General features: G+C 39.3%; 2 protein-coding genes across 5 annotated transcripts in view; both read left to right on the top strand.

Annotated features, from left to right (window-relative positions):
- espn (espin) overlaps nucleotides 1-14730 on the top strand; it is a 29962-nt gene extending 15232 nt beyond the window's left edge. The window contains exons 9-15 of one of the 4 annotated variants that reach the window (XM_077604389.1): nucleotides 468-702; nucleotides 1833-1886; nucleotides 4223-4368; nucleotides 4480-4857; nucleotides 11819-11898; nucleotides 12369-12380; nucleotides 13272-14730. In XM_077604389.1, the coding sequence (XP_077460515.1) occupies nucleotides 468-702; nucleotides 1833-1886; nucleotides 4223-4368; nucleotides 4480-4857; nucleotides 11819-11898; nucleotides 12369-12380; nucleotides 13272-13419 (1053 nt within the window). In that variant the 3' untranslated portion in view covers nucleotides 13420-14730. Of the gene's footprint in view, nucleotides 1-467; nucleotides 703-1832; nucleotides 1887-4222; nucleotides 4369-4479; nucleotides 4858-11818; nucleotides 11899-12358; nucleotides 12381-13271 lie in introns of all 4 variants that reach the window. The other 3 variants (XM_077604380.1, XM_077604403.1, XM_077604395.1) reach the window with 3 other exon arrangements.
- Nucleotides 6758-9237, top strand: LOC144076990 (espin-like protein). Its single transcript, XM_077604414.1, has one exon. It carries the CDS (start codon nucleotides 7055-7057, stop codon nucleotides 9023-9025), a length of 1971 nt encoding a protein of 656 aa, XP_077460540.1. The 5' UTR covers nucleotides 6758-7054; the 3' UTR covers nucleotides 9026-9237.
- Nucleotides 14731-14865: the final 135 nt, after the last annotated feature.

The following is a 14865-nucleotide window of genomic DNA, read 5'->3' on the forward strand; positions in this document are numbered from 1 at the left end:
TATATATATATATATATATATATATATATATATATATATATTTGAAGCATCCACAGAGGTCTTTCACTTAGCATTTGTTAGACTAGTGTACCAGAAATTCTACAATGGGTCATGCTGGCTATTATAAAGTGAATTCTGATTTATTATTAAGAATATAGCTCTTGGTCCAGTATTCCAAACAAGCATCTTGAAGTCAGGTAAACAAAAAGCGTTTTCTTGCTATCTATTTATGCCAGCAACAAATAGTGACATGCAAAACAATAAACCCGCACTATGTTTAGATCACAATTTTAACTTTTTTTTTTGGTATTTAAAAAAAATCCCAAATTATTGACAACCCATGAGCGTTTATGTAATTTTTTGCCCCCTTAAAATATGATGGTTTTGAAGATTCATTGCAAGGATTCCGCCCAACTTCAGCAAATTTTGATATCAATAACAGTGGGCGGACAATTGTGTCTGCCCAGGGCTCCGTTTTATTGGAAGAGCCCGCTGATGGCTCCACCACCACGTCTGAAAATGGCACTACAGAGGAAACGGTCCCGGTACCGCCTCCACCGCCACCACCGCCTCCTCCTCCGAGCAACCCGACTCCGACACCCCCACCGCCTCCCCCTTTGCCCCCAGACACGCCAACGACCCAAAATGACGCTGCGTACAACGCCTCCAACAAACAGCGACGTGCATCTTCCTCATCAGGAAGTGAGTAACCCTTGACACCAAATACCTCATTGCCAGCAAAAACAAAACAAAAACACACACGTTTCAGAAAGATGTTCACAAAAATGAAAGTCTTATTTTACCGGTACCTCTTTTCATCCATTATTTCTGAAGTCTATAGTTTGACTTTTTCCAAGTTATCTTTCTTTTGTCAAGTGTCCTTAAATATAAACTTTCAAATGGGTAGAAATGGATTGAGCCAACTCCAATCCTGAATAATTGATCTCAAATTCATCACCCAGAGATACCATTACCCTGTGAACGGGTTTAGTGTTCAGCCATTTCCTTAAGTGCCTCAACGGTTTGACGCTGCTGACTGACAATGTACTCTGGCCGGTGCCAATAATTTGTTTCCATGAACACGGCTCTGCGGGATTTGGGTCAATTCCAGGGTCCAAATAAACAATGACTTGTACTAACAATAGCAAAAGAATAGCAAATGCATTCCGTAACTGTCCCTAAGCCAAGGTGGGCCTTTTGGATAGATGAGTTTCTCATTCCACATTTGTTGAACTTACTGAAAACAAAAAAACATTACAATGACTTTGTATTGACTTATTTTCTGTACTAAGGACCTTTCTATATTTACTTATATAATTCTGTTACATTTTAGGGGTTGGGTTAAGGAAGTTCTGTTAAATGAAAAAAATGTCATGTAAAATCGACTAACCTAACCAGTATTCTTTACTCTACCTCTTACTCAAAATGACTACCAAGGGGAATACAATACACACATGATATGACAAATAATTAGGTTGGATTGAAACTTCATTTCATCCCGTATTCAGGAAATTTCTTGGTTGCAATAGCAAGACAGACACAAGACACACAAGAGCCCTAGATTAAAAAAAATATACTCAACTTTTGGCCTCCATAATTAGACATTGTTTTGGCCACTTACTTGAAACTTCGTCTACTTGTTTGCAATCCATATTATTTAAATGTAATATAATTACCTACTTAAGTGCTATTCACATGATCATGAAACCAGCAATCGTTTTCTCTTAAATTTACGATTATTGCTTTTTGTTGTTGGCACTGTTGCTTTGTTTACATCTTTCTCTGTCTCCTTGTATTTGTTTATTTTCTTTTGCCACTGCTGCTCTCTCAAGGCGGGGGTCTCTCTGCCGCACAGGCAGAGGGAGGGCCACTAAGACAAATGAAGAGTAAGTAGAGACCAAAAAAATTAAAACAGCAGCACATATCCCCCTTAGTAAAAATCAACTTACTGATAGAAAAAATAGTTAGAAGCCATCTGAGTCCTCGAACTTTTAGATTTGACACGTGGTGTTTAACATTTAAATGACTAACACTTTACAGCCAGTATATCCAGATGATAGCCATGTGTCTGTGTGTGCACGCATACATGATTGTGAATGTTTTGCCTAAGTAAATCATTTGCCACCAATCAGTCCACAAAATGAACTTCAAGGAGGAAGGAGGAAGGAAATATTCATATATAGATAGCAGGGGTACAAAAGGACAACAGTGAAGTACTAAGGCAATTAAAGGGTTACTAAGCTCTAAACCAGGAATTGATTTACCAACAGTTGATTGGGGTTTTATTTAATCTAATAGGGGTGTAAATGACCAATTTCATGGAGATACTTTATCGGTTCTTTGGACAACAATTGAATAGTTGCGATTACCAAGTCTGACATGATTGAATAGAATTTATCTAATGGCCTTTAAACTGTTTACTGTACATGATAAGTTATTATGTACACATTTAACGCATTGGGCTACATTTTAATAAAGCAATAAAGAATGCATATACTTTTGTTGCTGAAACATTCACACATTTGAATGAAAACCATTGTCATTAACAAAATGGGATAAATAGATAGTTTTGCATTTGGATCCATGTCGATTTGATTATGCTTACCTAACCAATCGATATACCGATTCAAATTGATCCATATTCACACGGCTACCGTTTAACGTGGGAATTTTTTAATGGTTAAGTCTAGCATGGTCTCATGTTTCGATTGTCAATGCCACCGTGCTTACATCTCTTACATGCATGGTGAATATGTCAGTCTTGTCGAACTCTACAGATTACATTCCGGTTCTGTTTTGAAGTGTTTTTGTTGTCGGTATTTTTGTTTGTTTTTACCAAAGATTCTGCCACCATCTCTTTTAGTTGCCGCACTGCATGTTATTGAAGACAAACAAAGGCAAAATGTCTCCAATGATCTCCTACAACAGTTGCTTCTCACATAGCAAAGAAAAAACTGACATAAAAAGCGAAATTAGCGCTGCCGCAAATGTAGGTAAAGTGTAGCAAGTTGACTGTGGCCATTTTGACTAACAAGCTGTAAGCATGTGCGTGTGATAATTCCTTCCCAGCTCGCCAATGGCTCGCTGTCACTTTCGGTTACTGGTGATTCCTTTAGATTTTCCGCCGACTGTGATGATGGGGCTTTAATAGGAAGCTGCTTTCTCCTCCCCTAGGGAGAGTGCAGTAGAGCGAGGGAGAGCGAGGGAGAGCGAGGGAGAGCGAGGAGGGGTTGAGGGTTCTGGAGCTTTTGTGGCCACTTAGGCCATTGAGGTCGCCACAACAGGTTTACGTGAGGATTATTTCATTTTGATCCAGCAATTTGATATGACGGATGGCATTCCGCTTCTTTGAAGTCATTCTGTAAATAAGGTGAGGTGTTGATTGGCTAACATTTGTTTTGGACTACCGTATTTTCTTTGCCTGTCTTTCGTAGTTTGCTGCGACTAATACTCAAGTGCAATTTATGCTTTCTTTTATCTTTAGCCGCCTGTTTGTTTTTATAGTCTGAAAAATATACTCATAGTGAGACATTGAAATGTGGGTAATCTATAATTGGTGACAAAATAAAACCAAATTAAGTCAGATTTCTTCTAATAATTCTGATCCAATACGTGTGAGAATCAGCGGCCGATGGTGTGATTGTTGTAGTTATGGTGTATTGATGTATGGCAGAAATTGTCAACACTACATGCATATCCAAAATGTATATACCAAATGTAGCGATTTGTTGGCAAAGAAAATCATTTTGTGAAATGTTTGTTAAAAGTAAGAGTGATTTCTTTGTAAATGCCATAACACGTCACAGCCCTTCTAAAATTGTTGCATTGTTCAATGTAAGAAGATTAGGGGTTGAAGGAAGCTGAACGTGTACATTTTATCACAATCCCCTCTTAAACTGAAAGTTCAGCCGCTTCGCTTTAGCATCAGGTGATACGTAGGGTAAATGATTAAATGTTTTGATTCCTTTTTGAGTCATTTGAAGAGGCCAGATATCTCTCTAAAACACTAAAATGTGTTTTATTTGAGGTATTAAAAGCTAAAATCTGTGTGTGTTCTAAAGTTCGAGATTACGGATAATCAAAGTGTATGTTGAACATGCCAGCCAACCCTTCCTCTAGAGTAGTGTATCGCACCCCCAAGTGTTTTGTTTTCTGTCTTCCCCACTATTTTGTTTAGATCACGAACTGCTTTAAGTTTCCTGCACCTTTCTTTTGTTTGCAGGCACAAAATCCTTCAACATGATGTCCCCCACTGGTGACAACTCTGAATTGCTGGCAGAAATCAAAGCGGGAAAGAGTCTGAAGCCCACGACTCACAGTAAAGGCTACACCACAGTATTTTCCAACAGCGGCCCAACAGGGAACAATGCAAGTCCACATTTTGCAATAAAGTTTTATATTTAGTCTCGTGTTCGGGAATTATTGCAATACGAAGCATTTACTCGTCATGAAAATGAATCTGATTTCATATTTCTCCAGGGAAATACCGTATCTCCACCAGAGACCCGCGCTAGTAGCCCACCACCCAAGACGTCATCCCCCCGTGCGTCCAATGCGTCGGTCACCTCCCCGCCCACGACGCCGAGTCCGACTCCCAGTACGGCCAGTTCTGGAACATTCAAGGCCATGTCGGCATCGGCGAGTTTTGAGCAACTGCAATTCAATCCCGCAATCAATGGGAGCAGTGCTGCTGGGACAGCAGGACAACCGTCGGGGAGAAAGTCAAGCCTTGCAGATGTGGAGGCGCTCGTGCCTACCCATGACGAGCAGGGAAAAGCCATCCCCGAATGGAAGCGGCAGGTGATGGTGCGAAAGCTGCAGGTCAAAGTACAGGAGGAGGAAGAACACAAACGCCAGGTAAGCCCACCCCTTTATGCCGATGAGCTGAAGTATATCCCATTTGTCTTGTGAACATTTTGAAAGCAGACCCTTTAATACGTATGCTTGTTTTGCCATACAACATTAAAAACTGCAAATGGGATATGCTCTATAGCTTCACTTGGAAGTTGTTTTTGGTTTTGTGGTTTTCGTTCATGCACGATGTGTGACAAATTTAATCCAAATGTTGTCAGTCAATTTTCCCTAATTTCGCTCTCAGTATAAATAAAAGACAATGTTAAATTTGATATGAATAAATGAGTAGTATTTTTTCCCAATCCAAAGTAGGGCCTCAACTAACAATTAGATGGATGATTGGAAAGTTATCATTTCTACTGCTTGTTCCAAAATTCCTAAATTATCTTCAGATTTTTAAAAAAATTGGAGAGAAAATTTTAATGACAGCCATAAAAAAATTTTTTAAATGTTTAGTATATTTTTGAAACATTATGGTACAAATGTAAAAATAACTACACATTCAAATTCAATCATCTATCATCACAACAGAGCAAATGAGGTTAAGCACTTATAGGGAGGCTATAAATATTTTTGGAATGTTGTATATTAGCACATGCTATGACATTGGGGGAAAAATGTGAACCCTTCAAAAATCATTCGGAGAATGAACAAGCTATGTATGACTCATTCTCAATGTAGGCCGGCCTACAAGCCTTTTTTGGCAACTTTATGCCAACCAAAATGGCCACCAACTTAGACGTGTATAACCGTTTGCCCGTTCATGCTTATCGGTGGTTTTAACGTCACATGAAACTGTCCCGATGCAAGAAAAGACAGGTTTTGGCACTCGAGTCTAAAGTGCACTTTACTTTTTTTGTCCAAAACCTTAAACTTTATGCGTCCCTTGCTATCGCTAGCTAGCCGTGATACAGTTAGTTGCAGCTTTTCCAGTTACATCACAGTTGACCCAGATTCCCAATACTGCTCTTGTGTGTCAAGTACAGAAGACAGACAACAGTGACATCGTATCGGCTTACTCTTGATTAATCTTGGCATATATTTTGATGGGAAATACAACCCGCAAAAGAGGCTAGTTGAAGTGGGCGTGTTACATTTCACAGCTAAAATTCACCTACATTCAGCAGGTTCTATTTCAAGCTACGGTTTGTAGCTTGACATATCGTAATATTATCCCTTCGTTTTTTTAATCAACAATCAAATGAAACCCAAACAACTACTGAACTGGATTTACATTTCCCCCCAAAATTGTAGCATGCATAAAATGGCCTAACACGCAGTTAGTTTCGAATGCTCCCGGTGTTTGGTTTTTCTGAAGGATAATGCATGTATCTATTGCATGTTTTCAAGTGTTCTCTATTTGAGTCTTTGGAGTGATGTGAAGACTTGGCTCCAAGGCCCATCACAGCATCAAAACACTTGATGAATGCATTTCACAGAGTGAGTCGGTGTTGGTTGATGAGATGCTTTGTGATTTCAAGTTGATACATGCAGATTCAGTGGTGTGATGTCAAGCCCATTCACACTACAGTTCAAACACTAGTATTAAACAAAACGTGAAAAACGTACACACAACTTACAATTTACTCAAAATATTGTATGCATAAAGATGATTTAATGAGCAATGCTTAACCATACCACAGAACATGTCAAGCACCGTTTGAATATCATGGTTGGGTGTCAATGTTGCCCTGACGTTGAGTTTTAACAGTGACCAAATGTGTGCGTAAAGTATATCTTCAAATGAGCAGTGATTAAAAATAGAAAAACTGGCAACCATACCAGAGTTCTTTTTAAGGCCTGACTCGATGTTTAAATTATTAAAAACACAAAGGAATGTAAATAAAAAAAATTAAAAAGACGCACTTGTACACATATTGGTTGATAAACACAAAGACTGAATTCTAAATGAAGGGGCAACACGCCCTGTTTTTTTCCTCTTGAAAGGAAGCATGAAAAAAGGCCGTGCCATTGCACCACTAAATCCATGTAAATCCAGTGTGCCCTAAAGGATATGCAATGAAGCGTGTGTTTCTACAAGGAACTCAGTGCTCAAGGAATCCATCCCCTCCTCTCCATTTTCTTGTCTCCTGGTCTCTTTTGACCTCTGATTTAGTTTGCAACAAGTGGCCACTACCATCCTCAGGAATGGCACTACTCTCACATCCACAATGCTATTTTGGGACCGTTTGGCGAATTGATGACCGAGGGCGATCTCACCCGCATTGAGAAGCAAATTGAGAACCTGCAAGTGATGCACAAGGTCTCAGAAGTTGAGAAGGAGTTGGAAGAACTCGAGCAGGAGCTTCATCAACTTCTACCGGTTTCCACAGCGCTCACCCAGGGTCATTTTTCCGTAAATCCAAAGCAAGTGCACGGGCAAGCTGAAGACCTCCCGGCCTGGTGTAGCAAGATTTCTAGCTGTCTCAAAAGCATGGCCATTCTTCTTGCCACACTTGGGGGCAAAGAGATTGACATCTTGGAACTGATAAGCCCCAGCTGCTCTCAACATGTCGCAAAGAATGTGGCAGAAAGTCAGCCAGATACAGCTACAGGATTTATTGGACGCTCTCAGTCCTTCTCTACAAAGGAAGATGTGGAGAAGGAGATGAAGCAGTTTGGTGTTTCAGTGAAGAACCTCAAGGCCAATTATGAAATCCAGCCACAGTTTGCAAATAGCAACGAAACAAGGGTGTGCAAACGGCAGAATTCACTCCCAATTGTCAGCAAGTCAAGTAGTAAACTAGACGTGGTTCATGGGGATGATGCGGGTTACTCCGTTGGCCCGTCTCAGTCCAATACAAATGGTACTTTAGTGGAGAAGCCCATCTCAAACTTTGCTGAAGAGCCAGTTATTGTGGCAGCTTATGCTCCTCCAATGTATGCAAGCACTAAGATAATGACTCAAACCAAGCTTGAAGAATTGAACCAAGTTCTTTCTACAGACCCTGTTTTAAACAATCACCAACTAACAAGAAGTTTGGAGGTACAGACAGATCTCACTTATGTCCAGGAATGCATTGAAACGCGGAAAGAGAGGATCGTCTTCCTGTTCCTCGAACACTGGCGCAAGTACACCATCTCGGAATCCTATAGAACTGGCAAAAGAGTCAATAATTTGGATGCGAGCTGGGAGAATTTCAGTCACATTGACATGGAGGGCCGCGTTGTCGGTGATTTTCAAAGTGACGATGATAAGCTCCTACTTTTCATGAAGTCCAAGCAGGTAGTGGGAAAATTGCTCGGCCATTGGAGGACCATCATGAGCCAGGTGCCCAGTCGCCAAATTCGCAGACTGAGTCGAGCCCAGATGATCTACTGGCCAGAGCACTTTTTGCCACACCTTGACGGCGCACCTGTAAGCTATGGAAGCCTGACGCTCGACCTTTTCATGCTCGGATACTTCCAATTGCTGGAAATGAACATGTCTCGCAGCGAGCGCAAATTCCGCCACCTCCTGTGCTACGAAATGTTTGATCGTCTAGGTAGGCATCAGTGGGAGGTCATAAAGCACTTTCACAAGGAGGTATTGGAGGAAATCGAGAAAGGAAAGAGAGACTGGGTGGATGGTTTCGAGGACATCAAGGTCAAGTACTTTGGGGACTCCGATGACAAGGGAGGAGTAATGACAGCCTCGCTGCATTCTATGTCTCCAGAAGCCTTCGTTCCCACGGAAGAGTCACCTCCGCCACCGCCCTGTCATCCGCCGCCACCTCCGCCTCCAAATCTACATCCCACTCTCACACCAGCATCACGTTCATGTATTTATCCTGTAGCACCAGCTGCAGCTGTGGATGGCGTATTGAACTACAGTAAAGGTGGAGAAAAAAAGACCCTGCTAGACCCACTAACACATTCACAGATGGATTTAAAGGGGACTGAGCACATGTCATATCATAAGCCAAATGCTCAGAAAGAGGCGGTGCAAAGAGTGACGAACGTACAAAACACGGATGCAGTAAAAAACCCAGAAAAAGAAAGACAGGCAGTTCCGGTTAAAGAAATTAAAACCAAAGCAGAACCGGTTGATAGAATGTTACCAAACAGTAAAGACGACACAATTAAAGTGATCTATGAGCTGAAGGAGTTTAGTAATGAGGAGATCATTAGTTACATTGATCGAAGTTTTGCCTTCTGGAAGGAAAAGGAAGCTGAGCTTTTTGTCATCTGACGAGCCTGATCAGTAAAATGAACATGCGCTTCCCAGATACGAAAGTATTCGATTGTGTTTGACTTTACACGTCAACCCAACAAAGTGAATCTTTGTTGGAAAGGCTATGGTGTCAAATGTCACAATTATGTTACAAGCAGGGTTGTCCCAATCGGATCATGAGATCGAAAGGACCTGATTGGTGTTGAGGAAAAAAGATCTGTTTTTTTTTTATATTATAATACTCAAACAAATGTAAGTGCAAAGATCTTGCCAAAGAGAACACGTTTCCTGTATGTTCCTGAGATTGTAGTATGATTGATGGTAACAGACAAGGAGCTCAGACTTTGTGCCTTTCAAGTGTAGCATTCAGCTTAATCCGCATATTCTAAATTTCTTCATTCATATTACAGATCTATGTAAGAGTTTGTCAGTGCACCATGAGATTTCTTATTTTGTACAATTTGTGTGGTTGGGGATTCCTTCCTTTAAAGGTGTATTAGTATTTAGCTGTTATAAATAAAAGTTGTTTACATTTTATGTGAATATGGAATCTTTTTAGCAATTTTGGGAAATCCAAGACATTCGCCACTTTTCTCAAATAATGTCCTAATACATTTGGATTTCTTTTTTTTTTTTGAAAACACAGAAAATGTTTTTAACATCCATAAAAATAAAATTCTATGATCTGTTCAACTCAGATATTAGGTGATTTTAGCATCGGTGGCCAAACTCATGTCCAAAAAACAAGCCAAGAAGTTATTGTAAAATTCCTGACAGCAATGTAGAAATCTGAGATCCAACACTTTTGTCGTTATGTCTTCCAGCATGGAGATTACCTCTAAATAACCCTCTTAGCAACTCCTGCTGTCATGCTCTCTTTGGCTTAGAAGCTGCAAGGAGGTTAGAGCAACCCTTGATCAACTGCGACTGCACAAATAACCACACAATCAACAGTGGTTATTTGGACAATATGTGCCTTTTTTATTGGTATGGGGAAAAAGTACTACTGTATCTTCTGCCAAATAGAAATAAGATCATGGTTTTTAAATCAGTGGTTGCACAGAATAAATCATGAATAAATCGGGATCATGATTATGCTTATTGAATACTCGAGAGTTTATAAAAGACCCAAAAAGAAAGCAAACGTCAGTGCTTAAGTTTTTTAAAGCCATTTTTTTAGTTCTTTCCGTAGGTATTTAGGTTTTTTTTTAATAATAACAAATATTCACTTACCTGTGAATATTTTCGGAATGCCCTGATTTAATGGGAGCTAAAACAAAATCGCAAATTGATATGACAATGTACTTATTTGGATGGCTGGCGACTTCAACTGACTCGCAGAAGAACAGTAAGTCAGTCGTGTTAATCCACGGGTGACAAAATATTCGCATGCCAACGGTCATCGCATTAACTGCTTACGCATTAGGTCATTTTTGATTTGGTTTGTTGTTGTTTTGCGGCTCTTGAATTCCCAAGGGAATCATGAAACATTCATGAGGGAGATAATCTTACCTGGATTCCTTTGGTAAGACAAGTGAAACACTTAAACAAGAGAAATGCATTGGGGTAATGTATCTGGTCAGTTCCAAAAAAAAAAAGGCCTGCCCTCTTTGCTGCAGATCCTCACATTACAGTCTAAAGCGAGACAATAGGCTCCAGTTACCCCGTCAGCGCCATCAGAGAAAACGTCATGTTTCGATTTGGAGAAACAGGAGAAGAATACTACTTATACTTGGAAGAATACTTGTTAATAATGCGCACTCTTTGCTGCGTGCGTCACACAAGGCACGCAATGCTTTGAGCACTAAGCTGTTTCATTTTAGAGAGAGAATGTGCTTGGTTAAACATGGCCACCATTAGTTCTTTCTTCTTTATGCAGAGGCTTAACATAAACAAAAGTCTCTAAATAGGCGGAGAATAAAAGCTGTCTTTTCAGTGCACTGAACAACAGGGTAAGTGTATAAGGCTAAACATTGAAAAGTGTGTGACGGGTTTTGAACTTAACTACTGGTTGAAAATGGCACACAAATATGGAATGATTTATAAATCAAGTTATGTGAAAAATTGCATCATTCACCCTTCCATGCAGGATTTTGAAAAAATGTTTTCAATACATTCACCCTATTGTAATATTAGTGTTGCCTGCAAATGATTTGTAAAAAGGATTGAAAAATGTAGAAACATTTTGAATAAAATTATTGAAAGGATCCATTTTGGGGAAAATTAGTCATTGAAATATTAATAAATAAAAACAAGAATAGTTTGTTATGAATGATATAAAATTGTATGAATTTAAAACAAAACAAATGCATTTAAATAATAATTACAACATGAACACTGTAGACCTGTAATGGATTATATTAAAAATGTAAGTTTAAAAAGTGAGCTATAACATTTTGCGAAGCACATCTGGTTAGCTTTCACGTCTCTTTACGCAAAAAAAGTGTCTGAGAACAAGAAATCACAGAGAATTTATCATAAGCGATTGCAAAAGAAAATATACCTTTAAATATATTTATTTTGGAGGTGCCTAAAATAGATGAGTGCACACTATACATGAAAAATACAGTCGATAAATGGAAATACTAATTGTATTCAAATGTATTCCATATGAAAGTTAAACAAAATTATGTTTCACACATTGAAAGAGACTTTAAAATGCAAACAGAACTTAGTTGAGCTTCTCCTCCCAGAAAAAAAGACATCATTGATTGGATGGGGTAGTGAATCACAATCACAAACACATGTAGTATAAGTGGAATTTACAAGGATGTACTCACACAGTATTTGCTACTCTGCTCAACTTGGCAGGTGGATGAGGAGGCGGCTCGCCTGGCATCGATGCCGGCCTGGCGGAGAGACATGATGAAGAAAAAAATGGATGAAGAGAGGTGAGTAACTAAGTTGTACATACCACTGTACTACATGAGTAATGGCAGATGGAGCCTCATCATACCCTTGCTATCACTGCTTCCTAATTACTGGCTTAATGGTAGGTGGTAGGTACATAAGTAAGGCTTAATGGCACGTGAAACAGAAAACAATACATAATTCCTGTTTGATAAATGGTTGGCTGACTTGTGTAATGTGTTTTAATGGGCGGTTCTAACGGATTAACCGTCTATTGCCATCCATGGCAGCCAAGGCATTGAATGAATATGGAAATTGTTTTTGTTAACATATTGGATTGGATTGGAGTGGATTGGATAACTTATTCATTCTTTCTTCATCCCGTATTCGGGAAATTTCATATTGGAAGAAAAAGTATTGGAAGATTAGAAAGTATTACATATTTGTAAGAATATTCTTTTTGATATTTACACTTTTCCCTTTTGTGCTTTTTCCCCTCCTGATGTGACAGGGAACAAAAGAGGTAAGAAAAAAACTGCTATCGTTTTATACTCACTTGCTGATTCAAAATGGTGTTCATGTTAAAGTTTGACACGTGTGACATTGTGGAAACTGTTAATTGACGGAAAATATAGGATTTTTAAAAATGTCTAACTGCAACCCATGTGCTAGCTGGCCTAGTCAACGGCATGGGAACCAAGGCAAGGTGGCTTGAGCCACCCTGGTCAGCGTCATCAAAAGTGGACCAGTAAAAAAAAATCCCGGTTTTAACTTCAAACAATAAATGATTTGATTTTCAATCGCAAGGTTTTCTCGTAGAGTCGAGGGTATTTACCATTCAGTAGATTCTATGTGAACGGAACCCAAGATGCATCCTTGCCAGGACTTTGTCTCGGTGGCCGTGCTAAGTCGCTTCACCCTACGTTTTGAACTTGTGCGGTAAAATCTCATGTTTTCGGGACTTCTGAGCCTCTTTTGTCATGTTTTGTTTGGGTTTTTGGTGTTTGGATGTGTTCCTGCTCGCTTGATTGTATGAGTTTCACCTGCTGTGTCTTTCTTGGCTCTCCTTTTCTTGAGTGACCCAGGTGTTTGTGATTGTCATCAACCCCTGTCTGTGTATTTAACCCCGTGTTTTTGTGCGTCTATGTGTGTGTATTTTGTCTTCCGTTAAGTCGCCCTTCATCAGTGTGCATCCCCCTTGTTTTCATCCTCTCCAGTTAAGTTTGTATTTCTGTTCATTTTTTCCCAGTTTTATTTTTGTAAGGTTATTTTCTAGCTACCTTTTCCATGAAATCCTTAAGTTGTGCACCAGCACTTCCCTTTCGTTGCCCGCTTCCTGCTCCTGGGTTCCGCTCCGCAGCTGAGACGTACGTAACAACATGAGTGTAACTTTTGTCCTCTTAAATGTATTTAGAAAAGCAGAAGCGGAGGCCAAACAAGCCAAGGAAGTAGAAGAGAAGACGGAGCAGGAGCGACTAAGAATCCTGGGTTACGACGAATCCAAGCTGGCACCTTGGCAACGACAGATCATCCTGAAGAAAGGGGACACAGCCAAACAGTGACCCGGCCTTGGTCTTCGGTTTACGGAACCCTTCCTATCATCAACGCCGCCACTACCGAGGCATTCACTGATTGCTTTGCGCCCCGATTTTTGGCCGTCGCTCTTCCCGTAAAGTCCTGTCTTTGTCGATTAATGTCCAGACACAGAAGCGATGCGGACCAAGGCAGCCAGGAATTTCCTGGGCCCCTTTTTGAAAATCTCACTGAGACTAACTTTAGCCACTAGTATAGCTTGGGCCTGCACGCTTTTCCCTCACGTAAGACCTCTTCTTTAAACTACATGTGTCCTTAATTCAGCTTCAACGCGAGTCCAATGTGTTTCATTTATAGTCTTTCCCATACAGATGGTGAGTCTGAAAAAAAGAGAGCTGTTTGTTAGCATCGTTGCCACGGAGATGGGTAGTCTCACCATTATGTAGCACCATTGATATACTTATTAATGAAGACAATTTTGTATCATGCTCATAGATAGCGCAATGTTTACTACTGCAGTTTTTAAAATCTTTATTTACCTTTTCAAAGCAATCTCTTTCCCTAAATGTGCTGTTGCGATGTTCAGTAGATGTGGACATTCAAGCAAAATTCATGTTCTAAATCCTCACTGGAAAAATTAAAAGCTACATTACTGTAAATTATATTTTTTTGTGGTAATGCTATGGTGATCATGAATGTTAATGTAATTTGTATCAAAAACTTATGTTGTGTATTACTGTCGATAACACTGCAAGCTGTTTGGATAAAACGGTTTGTTTTTACAGAAAGCACTTTGTCAACACACACTGGGTATTACCTGAGTTGATAAGATTCATCAATACTCAAATGATCATTGTAATCATCTTCAATGTCATCAAGTGAATGAAGAGTATTTTTTTTCTGCAGCACGATAACGTCATGATATTTAAGAAACTCAAATATTTCTCATTCCAATGAGGATGACAAATTAGATTTATCCTCAATATGAAGTTCTCTTTAACACATTAATGTATAATACTGTATATACATATATATGCAGTACACGCGGCATTACATTTTGAAAATGTTTACAATATGTAACCATTTTATGAAGCCTGCAGTGCACACATCATTTGGAAAGAGTTACTGACTTTCATCAGATGCCATATGATGTTGAAATTTTTAAATGATGAAATTGCCATTTGATTTTTTTTTTATGCTTATAATCTCTAGTCTGTTCAATTCCTAGTCACACACTGGATCTCAGCCTTGATTGGATAGAAGTGGGAAAATAAATGCAAGCATGATTATGTTATCAGATTGCTCAGAATAAGTGGAAATAAATCTTAATTACAATGATGGTTTTAATTGTGCTTTCATTGACTGAAAAAAAAGTATATATTTATAAAATAGGCCGATTGACTTCACTGTGGCAGGCATTGAATTAGATACTATGAAATGTAAAAAAAAAAAACAATCATTGCCAAGGGTGTTTT

Source organism: Stigmatopora argus, chromosome 1, assembly GCF_051989625.1.
Source record: "Stigmatopora argus isolate UIUO_Sarg chromosome 1, RoL_Sarg_1.0, whole genome shotgun sequence".
Lineage (NCBI taxonomy): Eukaryota > Metazoa > Chordata > Actinopteri > Syngnathiformes > Syngnathidae > Stigmatopora > Stigmatopora argus.

Excerpts from the sequence above, each read along its gene's own strand:
- LOC144076990 (XM_077604414.1), top strand. The coding sequence starts at position 7,055 with ATGACCGAGGGCGATCTCACCCGCATTGAGAAGCAAATTGAGAACCTG.